Source organism: Heptranchias perlo, chromosome 11 (assembly GCF_035084215.1).
Source record: "Heptranchias perlo isolate sHepPer1 chromosome 11, sHepPer1.hap1, whole genome shotgun sequence".
Taxonomy (NCBI): Eukaryota; Metazoa; Chordata; class Chondrichthyes; order Hexanchiformes; family Hexanchidae; genus Heptranchias; species Heptranchias perlo.
In genome coordinates this window covers 45,623,771-45,641,815 of record NC_090335.1, presented here as the reverse complement: position 1 = coordinate 45,641,815, position 18,045 = coordinate 45,623,771, and the positions used below count along the sequence as shown (strand labels likewise).

The 18,045-nt window shown below is 41.8% G+C and overlaps 1 protein-coding gene across 1 annotated transcript in view; it reads right to left on the bottom strand.

Annotated features, from left to right (window-relative positions):
• Positions 1-18,045, bottom strand: part of atg3 (autophagy related 3) — a 51,308-nt gene that overhangs the window by 2,690 nt on the left and 30,573 nt on the right. The window contains exons 7-10 of the mRNA XM_067992910.1: positions 11,753-11,790; positions 6,782-6,937; positions 6,403-6,530; positions 1,311-1,379 (exon numbers count right to left, since the gene is read on the bottom strand). Of these exons, the coding sequence (XP_067849011.1) occupies positions 1,311-1,379; positions 6,403-6,530; positions 6,782-6,937; positions 11,753-11,790 (391 nt within the window). The remainder of the gene's footprint in view (positions 1-1,310; positions 1,380-6,402; positions 6,531-6,781; positions 6,938-11,752; positions 11,791-18,045) is intronic.

The following is an 18,045-nucleotide window of genomic DNA, read 5'->3' as shown; positions in this document are numbered from 1 at the left end:
AGCCACAAGAGGAGGCCAAACATCTATACAGATCGTGTCCCCTCTGGAAGAGGCTGTCATTGACATTGTGGTCAGGGGGAGGCATCAGCAGCGTGACTTCTGGAGAGGCTGGATAAATCCCGCAGGGCTTTTAAGCCATCGCACCCTCTTACCCTTCTCATTGAAAACTCACCCTCACATACTACGTATGACAAATGGCTGCTGCTTTCAGCAGTCACTCATCAGTCTCTGCTTACCCTTGCCACTAACTGCTAACCCATGTCCCTCTCTACCCTTTCAGATCCTGAAACTTTAGAGGGCATAGCGGGACTGGAGGAAAAGGAGGACATCCCTCAGGAGATACAGCATCACTCATACTTACCCAAACAAGCACCAGGTCAGAGACTGGCACCCTGCGTAGGTTAGAGGCTAGAGGCTAGAGTAGAGGTCTGTACTGGGAAATTCACTGAAGACAAGCGCACAGGAGCAAGAGCAAGTGGATAGGACAGCCCAGGAAACATGTCGCTGGAGGACAACCTCGCATCCTAGCCCTACTGCAGAGGCTGAGATGAAGACCTCGAGGACCCAGCCTACAGAAGAGTACAGTTAGCTATGCTACACAAACTTCTAAGTGCACTGGGCAACCTGGCTGCGAGCTTCCGCCCAATGGCAGAGAGCATGGAGAAATCCAACGCCAGATTGGGTGGAGTCTTGGCATCCAGACCATGCAGTCAACCTAGGTCCCCATAAAGCCAGGAGGAGCTGGCATCCCTGGGCATAGATTATTGCCTCCAGCACCATTGCCAACCATCCATTTTTTATGCAGTCAGCATTTCTATCTCCTAGTCATGTGGGGGGGGGGGGGGTCTGGAAAACCGCTGATTTCAGGCTCACTGAGGTTACCCCATATTCCCTGTGGCTCACCTCTTCTGTAAGTGCGCTGAAATGAGCCACGGTGCATTAGGAGATGGCTTCAGCATGCCAGAAATCAGCTGTTTTATTAGCCCATATTGACCGTCTGTACGCTGTTCTTATTTACATCAACGCATTCTGCAGCAAATATTCCCTCTTTTACCAATATTGCCACTCCAACTCCTTTCTTAGCTTTTCTATCCCTTCTAGATATATCCTGATATGTTATCCATTTATTAGCCCATCGTCAAGGTTGGCTGGAGAAGTTGATACCAGTGAGAAAAGTAACTGGTTGGAAACTGTGTGTTAAAGGCACTAGATAAATGCAATAAGATAGTAATCACTAAAAAAAGTTAGAAGATGAAAATCTAAGCCTCCATTAACATTTTGGTTCAGTTTGTTAACCTCCAAAAGGATACATGTGTACACCGAGTTCACCGCCACCTTCTGCAACTGTTTCAATGATCTTTTTCATTACCTCCGCGTGTCTGTAACACAAGAAGTTAGTTACTTTTAAACTGCTATTGAAATATAAACTTGGAGCACTAACAGAAAAGACAGTAAATACAAGTGATCTCTCAGGAATGAATAGGTTAAATTATTGCACTTACTTACACAGGAAATCTAGACTTAATAGCATTAACAGAAATCTGGCTGCAAACTGTACAAGAATGGATAACATATCAGGATATATTTAGAAGGGATAGAAAAGCTAGGAAAGGAGTTGGAGTGGCAATATTGGTAAAAGAGGGAATATTTGCTGCAGAATGCGTTGATGTAAACAAGAACGGCGTACAGTCAATATGGTTAGAGCCCAAAGCTAAAAAAGGGGTAGTTTCATTAATTAGGGGCATATTATAGGCCTCCAAATTGTGGAAAAGAAATGGAAAAGAAAATCATCAGATTAGACAGAGGAGCAGGAATAACAACATTTTTGTCCTGGGAGATTTTAATTATTTACTTATCAATTGAGACAGAAGGGGAGTAAATGAAGAAAAGGGAATAGAATTCCTAAAATGTATACAGAATTCCTTCCTCAAGCAGTATGTTAGTAGGCTTACAATGGCAGAGGTGTACAAAATAAGCATAGTCCATTAAAAAAGGGAACTACTACTAACCGTAGGATGCCATGGAGAAATAAAGAAATTAACAAGTTAAAATTGAAGATGGACTATCAGAATAATAATGTTGAAAAAAACCTAAAGGAGAATATGAGAAAATAAGAGAAAAGGTTAAGAGCAGGATAAGGAGCACTAAGAGGGAGTATGAGGAAAATATTTTTAAAAAACACCAAAAAGGAACAGTAAAGTATGTTACCAGCACATCAGTAAAAAGAGAATTGTTAAAAGCAAGGTGGGGCCTCAAATGTGAGGACTGTCAATTTGTAGGTGATCAAAAATGGTGGAGTTATTTAATAAGTACATTGCATATATCTTTAACAAAGAGAAGGATATCGGAGAGGAGGTGAATCCTGAAGTGGTTGAGAGCAAAATGAGCGATCTGATGATGGGTAAAAGGAAAGTTTTAGATAAGTTGGTTCAGCTACAGAAAGATGAAGCACCAGGGCCCAAAAGGACATATTCTAGGTTCCTGAGGGAGATGAGGAAGGAAATTATATTTCAGGGCTCTATTGAGCGGGGATGGGTGCCAGAGGACTGGCATGTGGCCAATGTAGTACTCATTTTTTAAAAAGGGAGACAAGAGCTAATCTGGATAACTTCAGGCCAGTTAACATCTGTGGTAGCGAAAATTTGAAGAGTCTTTAATTAAGGATGAAATTACCTTGTATCTAGATAAAATGAAAATAGTTAGACATAGCCAGCTTGAAATCTTTGAGGCGGTAACATGGTAGAGGGTGGGATATGCAGTGGATGTAGTATACGTGGACATTGACAAGGCACCACGTGGGAGATTACTAGAGAAGATTATGAGGCCTGGAATTAAGAGGATAGCAAATTGGATTAAAAATTGGTTAAGAGGAGAAAAAACAAAGAGTTGGAGTTAAGACTAGTTTTTCCAGAGTGGTTGGAAGTGGGTAGTGATGTCCTACAGCATTCAGTTCTGGGACCACTTCTATTCACTGTGTATATCAATGATTTGGATATAAGCTTAGCGGAAATGGTGTCAAAATTTTCAGACAATACCAAAATAGTAGGTATAGTTAATTCCTTAGAATACCATGGAAAGCAGCAAAGGAATATTGATAAGGTGGGGGAATGGGCTAGAAAGTGGCAGATGGAATTCAATACCTGTAAGTGTGAGTTAATCCGTTTTGTTAAAAAAATAGCAGTAATTATGCTCTGAATGGAAGTAGGCTTGGTGCTATGAAAGAGAAGAGGGATCTGAGCGTACAGGTCCACAGGACATTAATGGTAGCAATTCAGGTTGATAAGACTGTAAAAAAAAAAGCTAATGGAATTCTAGGTTTTATCACAAGAGATGTAGAATATAAAAGCTAAGAGGTAATGATGAGCCTATATAAAACCTTAATAAGGCCTCCAATAGAGTAATGGGTGCAGTATTGGGCTCCATGATATAGGAAGCATATTGAGGCATTGAGTACAACACAGACTCACCAGGATGCTGCCTGGTATGAGAAAATACAAATATGAAGACAGACTTGAAAAATTGGTTCTTTTTTGTTATAACGCAGATTATTGGGTGATATGATAGAAGTGTTTAAAATTATTAAAGAATGGACAGGGCAGACAGAAGCAGACTGTGGTTCAGGGGTTTAGAATGAGAAGCCATAGATACAAGGTTAAATATAAGAGATTTAGAACAGAGGACAGGGGTAAAAGTAATGCACCATCCTCACTGGTCATAAATCAAACAATATTACAAAATACACTGCTATTTACTGACAACGACTACTTCCGGTTATACATTTACAAACCAAAGATAAGAACCAGCTGTCATCTGCACAAAACTAACAGAAAGAAGGTTGTGCAATCACAGCAGAGCAGTTGAAATAGTCAGAATGACAGTGAGAAAAATACAGAATGGCACCTTACACTGCTTCCAGTTTGGAAATGGCGTAATCTCAGAACACAAAAATTTATATCTGAACTAGCCTAGTTCAGAATGGAAACATATTAAGGTATGTTTATTAGATATTTTGGGATTAACTCCTCAGATGTTATGGTATTTGTGGTTTCTTGTAGCTCAAGATGTGTGCATTATTTTGCACAAAAAATCACTAAGTTGATGATAGCTTGTGGGTTTTGGGGAGATTGCATAAATGAATTTGAGAACTGTTGGATTATAAACAGAAAAACAGCTACAAAAAAATAGGGTATTTTTGGAAACCATTTCATTAAACTTTGACCATTTTATTCCATTATTTCATTAAACTTAACAAAAAATGCCATTTTTAAAAAAAATGGAGACTTTAGCTTTATGAGAAGATACCTAATGTTGAGATTTTGTGACTTTTAAAAAGATGTACTGACTAATCTGTGAACAAACTTGGTCGGTCCAAAAGCTTGTCCTTTGCAAGGGACAGTAATCTCCTATGTTGAAAGTTACTATATATTGAAACTACATATCTTTAGCTTTTTTAGCCCATTATAATCTATTCTCTGGTATACTTGGTACAGTCCTGAAACAATGGCCTTCAAATCTTTAAGTACCCGGAAAGAAAACTCTTTCATCCAAAAGGAACTATTCCTTTGAATTAAGAATGTTTTAACAATCTATCCTACTTTCTGTTAATATCAAGTCTCATACTTTCAAAAGGTTTCAGGATTTCCACCTTGCCAGAAATGGAGAGAAGGAGTTTCTTTAGTCACTGAAGTTCTGTGGCAGGGAACATAAGAACATAAGAAATTGGAGCAGGAGTAGGCCAATCGGCCCCTCGAGCCTGCTCCGCCATTCAATAAGATCATGGCTGATCTGATCCCAACCACAAATCTAAAGAACACAAGAAGTCGGAGCAGGACCCGGCCACATAGCCCCTGGGCCCTCTCCGCCACCCACAGGGCATTGACCGATCCGAACTCAGCTTCATGTCCAATTTCCTGCCCGCTCCCCATAACCCCTAATTCCCTTTACTTCTAGGAAACTGTCTATTTCTGTTTTAAATTTATCTAATGATGTAGCTTCCACAGCTTCCTGGGGCAGCAAATTCCACAGACCTACCACCCTCTGAGTGAAGAAGTTTCTCCTCATCTCAGTTTTGAAAGAGCAGCCCCTTATTCTAAGATTATGCCCCCTAGTTCTAGTTTCACCCATCTTTGGGAACATCCTTACTGCATCCACCCGATCAAGACCCTTCACAATCTTATATGTTTCAATAAGATCGCCTCTCATTCTTCTGAACTCCAATGAGTAGAGTCCCAATCTACTCAACCTCTCCTCATATGTCCGCCCCCTCATCCCCGGGATTAACCGAGTGAACCTTCTTTGTACTGCCTCGAGAGCAAGTATGTCTTTTCTTAAGTATGGAGACCAAAACTGTATGCAGTATTCCAGGTGCGGTCTCACCAATACCTTATATAACTGCAGCAATACCTCCTTGTTTTTATATTCTATCCCCCTAGCAATAAAAGCCAACACTCCGTTGGCTTTCTTGATCACCTGCTGCACCTGCATACCAACTTTTTGATTTTCTTGCACTAGGACCCCCAGATCCCTTTGTACTGCAGTACTTTCCAGTCTCTCGCCATTAAGAAAATAACTTGCTCTCTGATTTTTCCTGCCAAAGTGCATAACCTCACATTTTCCAATATTATATTGCATCTGAACCTAGGAGGGTTCAGTTTTTTCCTGGCTTTGCGGTTTCTTAACAATCCAGCATGACAGCTTCACTTGAAAACTCTCAGGAAGATCTGAGCAAAGTAACCAGACATCCCTATGGAACAAGATGAGTAGCAGAAGAGTGCATCCCCACCTCAAGTGGATCAAGAGCACATCTTTCATGTAGCTTCAAAGTCTTAATATTTTCAATGAATAGTAACTAATTATCTCTCCAACAGGTTTGAGCGACAATTGACTGCACCTGAGCCTCAGAGTGCAAATGATGTGTAGTCAGGAAAATCCACAGATGTAAGCAATTCGAATGAGCGAGTACATTGTAGGTAAGGGTACATCCATTACTAACATTATTTGGCATTGAACTCATCAGAAAGGTGTTAAAAATATGAATACCAGAAAGTATATCCTCAACTTTTATCTTTGTTTTACGTTTAGGAAAGCCCAAGGTTTACCTGCTATCAATTGTAAATGAGATGCTTGATAAATGAATATTCAAATTTCTGTAAACATATTTTCAAAACTACATGCAGAGGGAGCTTTAGAAATTACTTTTCATCCCAAATTCCTCGACAATAGATAATTTAGCTCAAGTATTTTTTATCCACCATGAATAATTCAGGTTAAACATATTATTCAAGACCAATACATATTTAAAAATTACCCGTGAGCATTTTACTATTTCATTTTAACAAACATTTATGAATCCTTAATTCTCTATTTAATTTTTACACTTATGAAAATTAAAAAAGAATGTACCTGCATGGATGAACAGAACACATTGAAGGTGGAGGCAAGTGAGGATGATTTTCAATTGTCACTGTTTTCTTGACATGGTCCTGGCTAATGTCTTCATACATCTCTTCAACAGTCAGTGGGTGTCGTTGCTGAAAATAGGAAGATGCCAGAATAAAAGAATTACTAAATCTAAAGTGTAATATGGCTTTAAATACATTAATCTTTATATATAGAAATTTTACACCACATTAAAAGAACAGCATTTGGTGTATTCTTCACTTCAGTCATATCTTCTATAACAAAATCAACAACGTTCACGGAAATAAAGCCCACGGAAAGAATTGCGAAATACTGTGCATATCTTAGGTAACAATGCTTTAAAAAAGAACTATTTATTTACCTCATCATAACCAAACAACCAAAGTCTTGGCGTCTGATAATACTTGTCGTAAGTAATGTATAGATCATAGGTTCTAGTCTGAAGGATCCCATCTTCTCCAGCAGCATCTGCTTTAGGCTTGTTTGCTTCTGCTATCTTACTAGTATCCAGGGTTGCCTAGTGCAAAAAATAATTTTAAAAATCAGTTTTCAACTATCCCTTACCAGAATCCAAATTATATTATTTTTTGTAGCATTTAAGTAAAATCTGCCTTAACTTTCCATTTAATCCTATTCTCCTAACCTTTAGAGTCTTGTGCCATTTCTTAGCAGAGAAGGCGGGCCTCTACTGCTAGGAGATTGGCTGAGTGGCTAGGACAACCTGTACTCTGATTTTCCCTTTTTATGAGGAAAAATACTTGGCTCCGCTCTGTGCCTCCCTGAACACCAGAAAATACTGCTTGGGAACCATACCGAACAGAGGTCTGATTATCTGATTGAGCATTAGTCAGGCCGTGTTATTAGCAGCCATCTGCCTTTAGTATCCTGACCCTGCTTGTTTTTGTGGGATTAGCTTCATTTACATAGTACAGGTGAGCTCCTGTCCTCTAGTAGGCCTGGTGTTGGAAGCTCGCTGAAGTGGTTCTTAAAATAATTTTTTTTACAAGGATGGGGGGCAAATTAAGTAGTCCTTTAAGACCTGCTGATACATGCCACTTAAAAGGTATGCATATAGGGATAAAACTATTGGTGGCAATTGCAAAGGTTACTAATATCTTCTATGTAAATCTCAGCCTTTTCAGAGGTTGTTTGGGACAGAAATGTACAGCAAAATCTATTGCTGTCAGAATAAGTGTGGAGCAGGAAACCAAGTCTGTAACCAAGTGATGGAGTAGTGCAACACTTCAGCTCCTTGTATGATGGCTGGTGAAGTGGAGTCAATGTAAATGAGATGGTAGTGAGGGGCGTGGCCTAGAATTTCACTCCAGAGCATTCTCCTCATAGGACAGTGTTGCAAGAGGTCTTGACAAAGATAAAGGAAGAGGCCTTGAGGCTGTAGCTGATCATTATAGTCACTGTGCACGTTAGTTAGATGCTCTTGTAGTAATGGCACAGCCCTGCTCCTGGATGCCTGCTCACCTGTAACCTGTGTAGCTGGTTCTGTATGCATGTCAGTAAATGTGGGTGGAAGGGTACCAGCAGGGTGGGCACAGTCTACTTCTGGTGCAGACCTGCCTATAATCCCTTCATTCCTCCCCTTATTCTTTCTCCAAAAACATAAATAAAGAGGATTCCAATGGAAACCCATTGTTCAAAATCATAGACATACCAAACAAAAAGGAATGCTAGAATATTTAACAAACTGGAAACAGGAAATAAACAAAAAGATATAGCCTCAAAATTATGTTACAAATCTTACTGTAGGAGTTTTTAAATGCCCTTTTGTATACAGTAAACTTTAGAAGCTCTGAATGCTCAAATGATATGAGCAGGCAGTTGATTGAGCACTATGCTACCTAAATAATGTCAACAATTTTACAACACCAAGTTATAGTCCAGCAATTTTATTTTAAATTCACAAGCTTTCGGAGATTTCCTCCTTCCTCAGGCCTGAGGAAGGAGGAAATCTCCGAAAGCTTGTGAATTTAAAATAAAATTGCTGGACTATAACTTGGTGTTGTAAAATTGTTTACAATTGTCAACCCCAGTCCATCACCGGCATCTCCACATCATAAATAATGTCACCAGGGCTAATTGTAATATAACTAACTGCAAACCAACAGGTACTTCTGGCACCAGTTTAAAAAAAAACAAACAAGGTACTATCTGGCAGAAATCTGGGGTAATGGATTTCCACTTATTTTTCTGATCAGTCATGCCCGTTAATTGGGTGTAACTAATTTGAAAATCAATCGTCATGTCTGCTAAACTGTATATTTAAGTAAATACACAGTTTAAAATTTTAATAAGTGAAAGCATCAACAAGAAACCAAAAACCCCAAATTGGGCAATTAAATCAATATAAAGCTTTAAATTTCAACAATGTTCTTGCTGCTTGACCCAAAACGCATTGTAGTGAAATGGATTATTTGCAGGTAATGAATGTATAATGGAGGTATTGCTGAAAGGCACTACTTGGAATCCAGACAAATAATGCTTTATGTTGAAGGGTGAGGGCCTGGCATGCACTTAAAAAAACACAAAGTAGGACAAAAGCACAAGTGATCCAAGAAATTAGTGCACTTTTCAAAAGCACATACAGGTGGGCTTAGTTTGGGATTTGTTGTATGCTAGGATCGTAATTACTGACATTAGGAAAAAGATAGTTGGGCCTGTGTTTTCTTTGTTCAAGTTGCTCCTCTCTTTCTTACCACAGTGGCACTACAGGGAATATAATTTTGATTGAAAACTTGCATCTTCAAAATGGATACAGTAGTTTAGTGGTTATGTTGCAGGACTAGTATTCCATTCGCAATTCCTCAGATAATGAAGCAGCCCATGCACGCATGCAGCAAGACCTGGACAACATGCAGGCTTGGGCTGATAAGTAGCAAGAAACATTTGCACCATACAATTGCGAGACAATGACCACTTCAAGGAGATTGATTTAGGTCCAAGTGGATATGTTATTAGAGCCATATAGGCATGGAGGACTAGGGGGCATCAGTATAAGTTGAGAAAACGAAGTCAGGTTAGGCTTCAGAAAACTTTTTTTTTTTTTTTTTGCAGAGAGTCGTCGATCTCTGGAACAGGTTGCCAGTACGTGTGGTGAATGTGATTTGCTGATGAGCTCCCACAAGTGGAAGACATCTCGAGTTTATAGATATAGGTTAACTGGAACTGGTGATATCAGTCACTGTAATCTCTTGGAGCATGCTCAATTGCCTTTGGGAGTCAGAGAGAAATGTCCCAGTTTTTTTCCTATATTGGCCTAAAGTTTTTCCTCTGCCAGGAGATTGCATCACTCAGTGGTGGGGCAGGGGGTGGGGGTTTTGGTGGCACATGTAGGTTGCATATGTCAGGATGGGACAGGTTTAATGGACCAGCTGGTCTTTTTCTGTCCCTTTTCGTCATTTTCTTATAAATCATTTATCAAAGGAGGTAGGTAGTATGGCAAAAATTAAGACGGAGTTGGACAGATATTTATGGAATGGGTAATTGAGAGGTGCTAATCTTTTTAGATTGGTTAGATGGACTGCATAATATTTTGCAGCTTGTATCCCCCATGTCCTAGATTTACTAGGATGAGAATTTACAGTTATGAAGACAGACTTGAGAAATTAGGGCTTTTTTCAAGAGATGAGAAGGTTAAGTCCTGACCAGATGGAGTCTTCTAAATAGAGGAATATGACAAGGTGAAGAGTGATATATTTTTTCCACTGGTTGATGAGACAATTACGAGAGGGTACAAATTTAAGATTACAACATAATTAAAGAGGAGGTTAGAAAAGTCTTCTTTACAAAGGGTGGTTAGAATTTGGTAATCTCTGCCACAAATCATTTTTGAAGCAGAGCCCATACATTCATTTGATAGAGTTAGATGGTTGCTTGAAAAAAAGGAATATTTAAGGATATGAGGGGTGGCAGAGGTGTGGGACTGGACTAGGTGGCTCACTTGGAGAAACAGTGGCACAGACTTGATGAGCCAGATACCTTGTTTCTGCGCTAAAATATTCTGTGATGTTAAACTAGACAGAAATTCAGCTTAGTTTATTGGACAAAACTTCTATGAAAAACATGTGCCTGGCTACTTCCCTATTCCCTTCCACAAATACGTCAGGTTGTTATTTTTTTAAACCAAGATGCAGTTCAATCTACAAGATCACATATTTTGACCGCTAGATCATCAAACTACAGAATAATAGACTTGATTAAGTGGTTCAAACACAAAAATTATAATTGGAACCACTTTCAAACTGGTTACAAAAAGAGTAATAAAACTGAATATGCATCAGACTTCATTGTGGCCTCCATTAACAATACAGTAGCTTTTATTTTCAAAATATCACAAATTGCTTAGCACCAATTCAAATTCAGTTCCATTCTTTGACCAGTGCAGTCTCATCATAATAAGCCAAGTTTCTTGAACAATACTTGAGCAAGGTGGGGAAGGTAAGAACAACAGTTAATATAGGTGTGCAGATGGTGCTCCAAATGACTACTGGAAAAAACACTCCATTGTAGTTTTATATTATACTGGCTAATTAAATAATATTGCTCAGTTTTAACTGGTTTAATCTTCAAAAGAGCATTTGACAAAAACAAATTCCTTTGTTTTAGTATACATAAACTAATGAATATGACATAACGTCCAATCTAGAAACGGTTGCAAAGCAACAATGCAGAGGAATTGAAGTGATATTATAACCATCAAAAGTGAAGCTCAAATGATAGACCATTGACTTTAACTTGTGTACGAAATGTTTGGACCAAAAACCAAATGTGGATTTTTATTCGCTAATACAGGGTGTACTATAAATTCTTTGTATTAATTATAGGCAGAATTAGAGAGACAGTGGCAGTGGAGAATTTTACTATTGCTGTGCCTGGCGTATTGGATCGCCTGGATGCAGTGCATAGTGAAAAGTTCGACAGGGAGGCGTGCATACCCCTAAGAAAGCCCATCCAATTTGCCATCCAAAATTGATGGAAAATAGTGGGCTTCCCTATAGTCATGTGCTCCTCTTTGCCTGATTTTCCTCGATGTGCTGAATTCATGTGATCCATTACACTCAGGTGCAATTACAGGAGAATCTGCTCCAGTAAGTTAAATGCAATATCATAGTCATACAGACCATAAAATCCATAGAAGTCACACCATCCCTCAGGTTTTTTCATATCCTCAAAATATGGAGTTGTGAGAATGCTTTTATTGAAGCACTAGAGGTAAATTAAGGTTACAATTCAAACATTGAACAGTAAATAACTGCTAATGAAGACAGTTAAAACATACAAATCTTGTTTTCTAACACTGTAGCAATTTGTAACTCACATCGTCTGTATCTTCTAACAAGCCACTCTCTTCATAAGCTGCAAGAAAGGAAATATTTACCAAGGTGCTTGAACAGGAATACAAACTATTTACTGATTTGACATCATAATCACGTTAACATATTGCCACATTGTTACCTGTACTTGTGTAGTGCTACAGATCACTGAATAAAATGCCATGTTTTCCAGTGCAGTGACTAGGGCTATATCTTTCCTTTATCTTCCTTCAGTCTTCAGCTACCTGTTATAACTCTGAACACATTTGAATCAGTCAGATGATTCAACCATAGGAGTCGACAGTTCAACATCCTGAGGAGCCAATGGCAAACCCCTCTCTTCAGACTGTGCAATGAAGAGTTGGCAACTCCGGCATTGGCTAGTCTGTTTTTTTTTCTCTAAAGTCATGAATTGTGGCAACCAGAAGCTGAAACTAAAATAGCAACATAGGGGCCACAAATAAAAGGCAGTAGTTCAATGATAACAAGTAGTCAAGCTGAGTACTACCGCTACAATAGATGGATGATGGCAATAGTTTTAATTAAATTTGCTACCTTTGAGGGACAATGGGCGAATTCCCTAGGCAGGCCTGCACCTTCTATGGGAAATGAACCTTATGCAAGAAGTAATTGGGATAGTATGCCTCAGAGTTAACAATCTAATGTTAATAGTGGAAATAGTATGGGATGTTCACCGTACTTTTTAAAAATTCGTTCATGGGACGTGAGTGTCACTGGCGAGGACGGCATTTATTGCCCACCACTAATTGCCCTGGAGAAGGTGGTGGTGAGCCGCCTTCTTGAACTGCTGCAGTCCGTCTGGTGAAAGTTCTCCCACAGTGCTGTTAGGAAGGGAGTTCCAGGATTTTGACCCAGAGACGATGAAGGAACGGCGATATATTTCCAAGTCAGGATGGTGTGTGACTTGGAGGGTAACGTGCAGGTGGTGTTGTTCCCATGTGCTTGCTGCCCCCGTCCTTCTAGGTGGTAGAGGTCGCGGGTTTGGGAGGTGCTATCGAAGAAGCCTTGGCAAGTTGCTGCAGTGCATCCTGTGGATGGAACATACTGCAGCCACTGTGCGCCGGTGGTGAAGGGAGTGAATGTTTAGGGTGGTGGATGGGGTGCCAATCAGGCTGGGCTGCTTTGCCCTGGATGGTGTCAAGCTTCTTGAGTGCTGTTGGAGCTGCACACATCCAGGCCAAGTGGAGAGTATTCCATCACACTCCTGACTTGTGCCTTGTAGATGGTGGAAAGGCTTTGAGGAGTCAGGAGGTGAGTTACTCGCCGCAGAATACCCAGCCTCTGACCTGCTCTTGTAGCCACAGTATTTATGTGGCTGGTCCAGTTAAGTTTCTGGTCAATGGTGACCCCCAGGATGTTGATGATGGGAGATTCGGCGATGGTAATGCCGTTGAATGTCAAGGGGAGGTGGTTAGACTCTCTTGTTGGAGATGGTCATTGCCTGGCACTTGTCTGGCGCAAATATTACTTGCCACTTACGAGCCCAAGCCTGGATGTTGTCCAGGTCTTGCTGCATGCGGGTTCGGACTGCTTCATTATTTGAGGAGTTGCGAATGGAACTGAACACTATGCAATCATTAGCGAACGTCCCCATTTCTGACCTTATAATGGAGGGAAGGTCATTGATCAAGCAGCTGAAGATGGTTGGGCCTAGGACAATGCCCTGGGGAACTCTTGCAGCAATGTCCTGGGGCTGAGATGATTGACCTCCAACAACCACTACCATCTTCCTTTGTGCTAGGTATGACTCCAGCCACTGGTGAGTTTTCCCCGATTCCCATTGACTTCAATTTTACTAGGGCTCCTTGGTGCCACATTCGGCCAAATGCTGCCTTGATGTCAAGGGCAGTCACTCTCACCTCACCTCTGAAATTCAGCTCTTTTGTCCATGTTTGGACCAAGGCTGTAATGAGGTCTGGAGCCGACTGATCCTGGCGGAACCCAAACTGAGCATCGGTGAGCAGGTTATTTGTGAGTAGGTGCCGCTTGATAGCACTGTCGACGACACCTTCCATCACTTTGCTGATGATTGAGAGTAGACTGATGGGGCGGTAATTGGCCGGATTGGATTTGTCCTGCTTTTTGTGGACAGGACATACCTGGGCAACTTTCCACATTGTCGGGTAGATGCCAGTGTTGTAGCTGTACTGGAACAGCTTGGCTAGAGGCGCAGCTAGTTCTGGAGCACAAGTCTTCAGCACTACAGCCGGGATGTTGTTGGGGCCCATAGCCTTTGTTGTATCCAGTGCACTCAGCCGTTTCTTGATATCACATGGAGTGAATCGAATTGGCTGAAGCTGGCTTCTGTGATGGGACATCGGGAGGAGGCCGAGATGGATCATCCACTCGGCACTTCTGGCTGAAGATGGTTGTAAATGCTTCAGCATTGTCTTTTGCACTCACGTGCTGGACCCCGCCATCATTGAGGCTGGGGATGTTTACAGAGCCTCCTCCTCCTGTTAGTTGTTTAATTGTCCACCACGACTGGATGTGGCACGACTTCAGAGCTTTGATCTGATCCGTTGATTGTGGAATCGCTTAGCTCTGTCTATAGCATGTTGCTTCTGCTGTTTAGCATGCATATAAGTCCTGAGTTATAGCTTCACCAGGTTGGCACCTCATTTTTCGGTACGCCTGATGCTGCTCCTGGCATGTTCTTCCACACTCCTCTTTGAACCAGGGTTGATCCCCTGGCTTGTTGGTATTCCTGATCTCTCATAGCACCATGCCAAAAGACCAAATATTCAAGTTAAACTAAAAATTGCATTCATTGCAAGATAGAAATTTATGCCAAAGCAAAATAAATCATCAGATAAAGACCAATAAAGCCCTTTAAACCATTTTCTGAAACCAGTCTTTTTCAGACTCCTTACACTCAAGCCTTTTGATGATTCCACGTGGTGTAAGCCTTTGCCTCACAGAACTGTATCTTACCATGCAACATGGAAACATGGTTGGACATTAAAACAGGAACAGTTAGAAGATCACCTCTATCAAATTAATTCTTTCACAATAAATAGATAAGAACATAAGAACATAAGAAATTGAAGCAGGAGTAGGCTATACGGCCCCTCAAGCCTGCTCTGACATTCAACAAGATCACGGCTGATCTTCGATCTCAACTGCACTTTCCCACTCTACCCCCATATCCCTCGATTCCCTTACAGTCCAAAAATCTATCAATCTCAGTCTTGAATATAATCCACAACTGAGCATCCATAGCCCTCTGGGGTAGAGAATGCCATAGATTCATCACCCTCTGAGAAATTCCTTCTCATCTCAGTCCTAAATCACCACCCCTTATCCTGAGACTATGACCCCTAGTTCTAGACTCTCCAGCCAGCGAAAACAGCCTCTCCGCATTTACTCTGTCAAGCCCTCTAAGAATTTTAAACGTTTCAATGAGATCACCTCTCATTCTTCTAAACTCCAGAGAATATAAGCCCACCATCCCAGCAATCAATCTAGTGAACCTTTGTTGCACTGCCTCTAAAGCAAGTATATCCTTCCTTAGGTAAGGAGTCCAAAATTGTTCACAGCACAATGAATAAAAGCAGCAGCAGACCTGCAACAAGAGAAAACTATTGTGCGACGTCACAGGTGAGGCAGGAGAGTCCGAGAGGTGAGCACAGTATAAAAGGAGAGACCGAGAGCGGGAGGAGAGTCTGAGAGTCTAAGGCAAGTCATGGCAGCAGAGCTCGCACCCGTGATATGCTCCTCCTGCACTATGTGGGAAGTCATGGACACTACCAGTGTCCCTGCCGACCATGTGCGCAGGAAGTGTGTCCAGCTGCAGCTACTGGCTAACCGTATTTTGGAGCTGCAGCTGCGGGTGGATTCACTTTGGAGCATCCGCGATGCTGAGACTATCGTGGATAGCACGTTCAGTGAGGTGGTCACACCGCAGGTAAAGATTACGCAGGCAGAAAGGAAATGGGTGACCGCCAGGCAGAGTAAAAGGACTAGGCAGGTAGAGCAGGAGTCCCCTGGGGTCATCTCCCTCTCAAACAGATATTCTGCTTTGGATACTGTTGGGGGAGATAGCTTATCAGGGGAAAGCAGCAAGAGCCAAGTTCGTGGTACCACGGCTGGCTCTGCTGCACAGGAGGGGAGGAAGAAGAGTGGCAGGGCTATAGTGATAGGGGATTCAATTGTAAGGGGAACAGATAGGCATTTCTGCGGCTGCAAACGTGACTCCAGGATGGTATGTTGCCTCCCTGGTGCTAGGGTCAAGGATGTCGCGAAGCGGCTGCAGGGCATTCTGGAGGGGGAGGGTGAACAGCCAGTAGTCGTGGTCCATATTGGTACCAACGACATAGGTAAAAAAAAGAGATGAGGTCCTGCAAGGTGAATTTAAGGAGTTAGGAGATAAATTAAAAAGCAGGACTTCAAAGGTAGTGATCTCAGGATTACTACCGGTGCCACGTGCTAGTGAGTATAGGAACAGGAGAATAGACTGGATGAATGCATGGCTGCAGGGATGGTGTAGGAGGGAGGGATTTAGATTCCTGGGACATTGGGACTGGTGCTGGGGAAGGTGGGACCTGTACAAGCGGGACGGGTTACATCCGAGCAGGACCGGGACCAATGTCCTCGTGGGGGTGTTTGCTAGTGCTGTTGGGGAAGGTTTAAACTAGGGTGGCAGGGGGATGGGAACCTGAGCGGGGAGTCAGAAGGGAGTAAAGTTGAGAGCAGCAAGAGAGGGGAAGACCCAAGGGAAATTTACAATACAAATAGTACAAACAGTTGTTCAAGAACAAGTGAAAGGAAAAGCGTAGAGCAGCGGAAAGAAAGTGTACTTTAGGCACTACAGATAAAGTAAAAACTAAAAGGTGTAAGGAGATCAGCCATGATCTTATCAAATGACAAGGGGCTGAATGGCCTACTCCTGTTCCTATGTCCCTATGATTAACCCAGCATCAAAGCTGAAGGTCAGGCTAGGGTGTGTGGCCCAACTAAGAGTTCTATATACAAATGCACGGAGTATAAGGAATAAATTAAATGAACGACAGGTTCAAATTCAAATTGGAGGGTATGACATGATAGCTATTACTGAGACTTGGCTGCAGGATGGTCAGGATTAGGAACTAATTATACCAGGTTATAAGGTCTACAGGAGAGATAGGGAAAAGGAAGAGGGGGAGGAGTAGCCTTAATGATTAGAGATGAAATCACTTCAGTGATAAAGGGGGATATAATGAGAGGTAAGCAGCCAACAGAGACCTTATGGGTTGAATTGAGAAATAGGAAAGGATCTAAGACTATAGTGGGAGTTGTATATAGGAGCCCTGGCAGCAGCTCTGAAGTGCTAGATTGTATAAATGCAGAGATTAGACAAGCGTGTAAGAAAGGCATAGTGGTCTTAATGGGGGACTTTAACCTTCACATATATTGGGAAAAGCAGACTAACAACTGTCAGAAAGGTAGCGAATTTCTTGAGTGTGTCTGGGATAGTTTTCTACAGCAGTATGTCCTAGAGGCAACAAGGGGGCAAGCCATACTAGATTTAGTAATGAGTAATGAACCAGATTTAGTTAACGGCTTAACTGTGCGTGAACATCTATCCAATAGTGATCATAACATGATCGAGTTCAATGTAGTGTTTGAAAGAGAAAAAAGTGAATCAGCTGCTAAGATTCTAGACTTGGGCAAGGCCAACTTCAATGGGATGAGACAGAGACTGTCCACAGTAAACTGGGCAAATCTGTTAATGGGTAAAACGACTGATGATCAGTGGGAAATGTTTAAAGAAACATTTAACGTGATACAGAATCGGTTTATACCCCTGAGGGGCAAGAACTCTACTTGCCAAAAAAAAAGCCATGGACAACTAAAGAGGTAAGGGACAGTATAAGACATTTTTTAAAATTTGTTCACGGGATGTGGGCGTCGCTGGCAAGGCCAGCATTTATTGCCCATCCCTAATTGCCCTCGAGAAGGTGGTGGTGAGCCGCCTTCTTGAACCGCTGCAGTCCGTGTGGTGACGGTTCTCCCACAGTGCTGTTAGGAAGGGAGTTCCAGGATTTTGACCCAGCGACAATGAAGGAACGGCAATATATTTCCAAGTCGGGATAGTGTGTGACTTGGAGGGGAACGTGCAGGTGGTGTTGTTCCCATGCGCCTGCTGCTCTTGTCCTTCTAGGCGGTAGAGGTCGCGGGTTTGGGAGGTGCTGTCGAAGAAGCCTTGGCGAGTTGCTGCAGTGCATCCTGTGGATGGTGCACACTGCAGCCACAGTGCGCCGGTGGTGAAGGGAGTGAATGTTTAGGGTGGTGGATG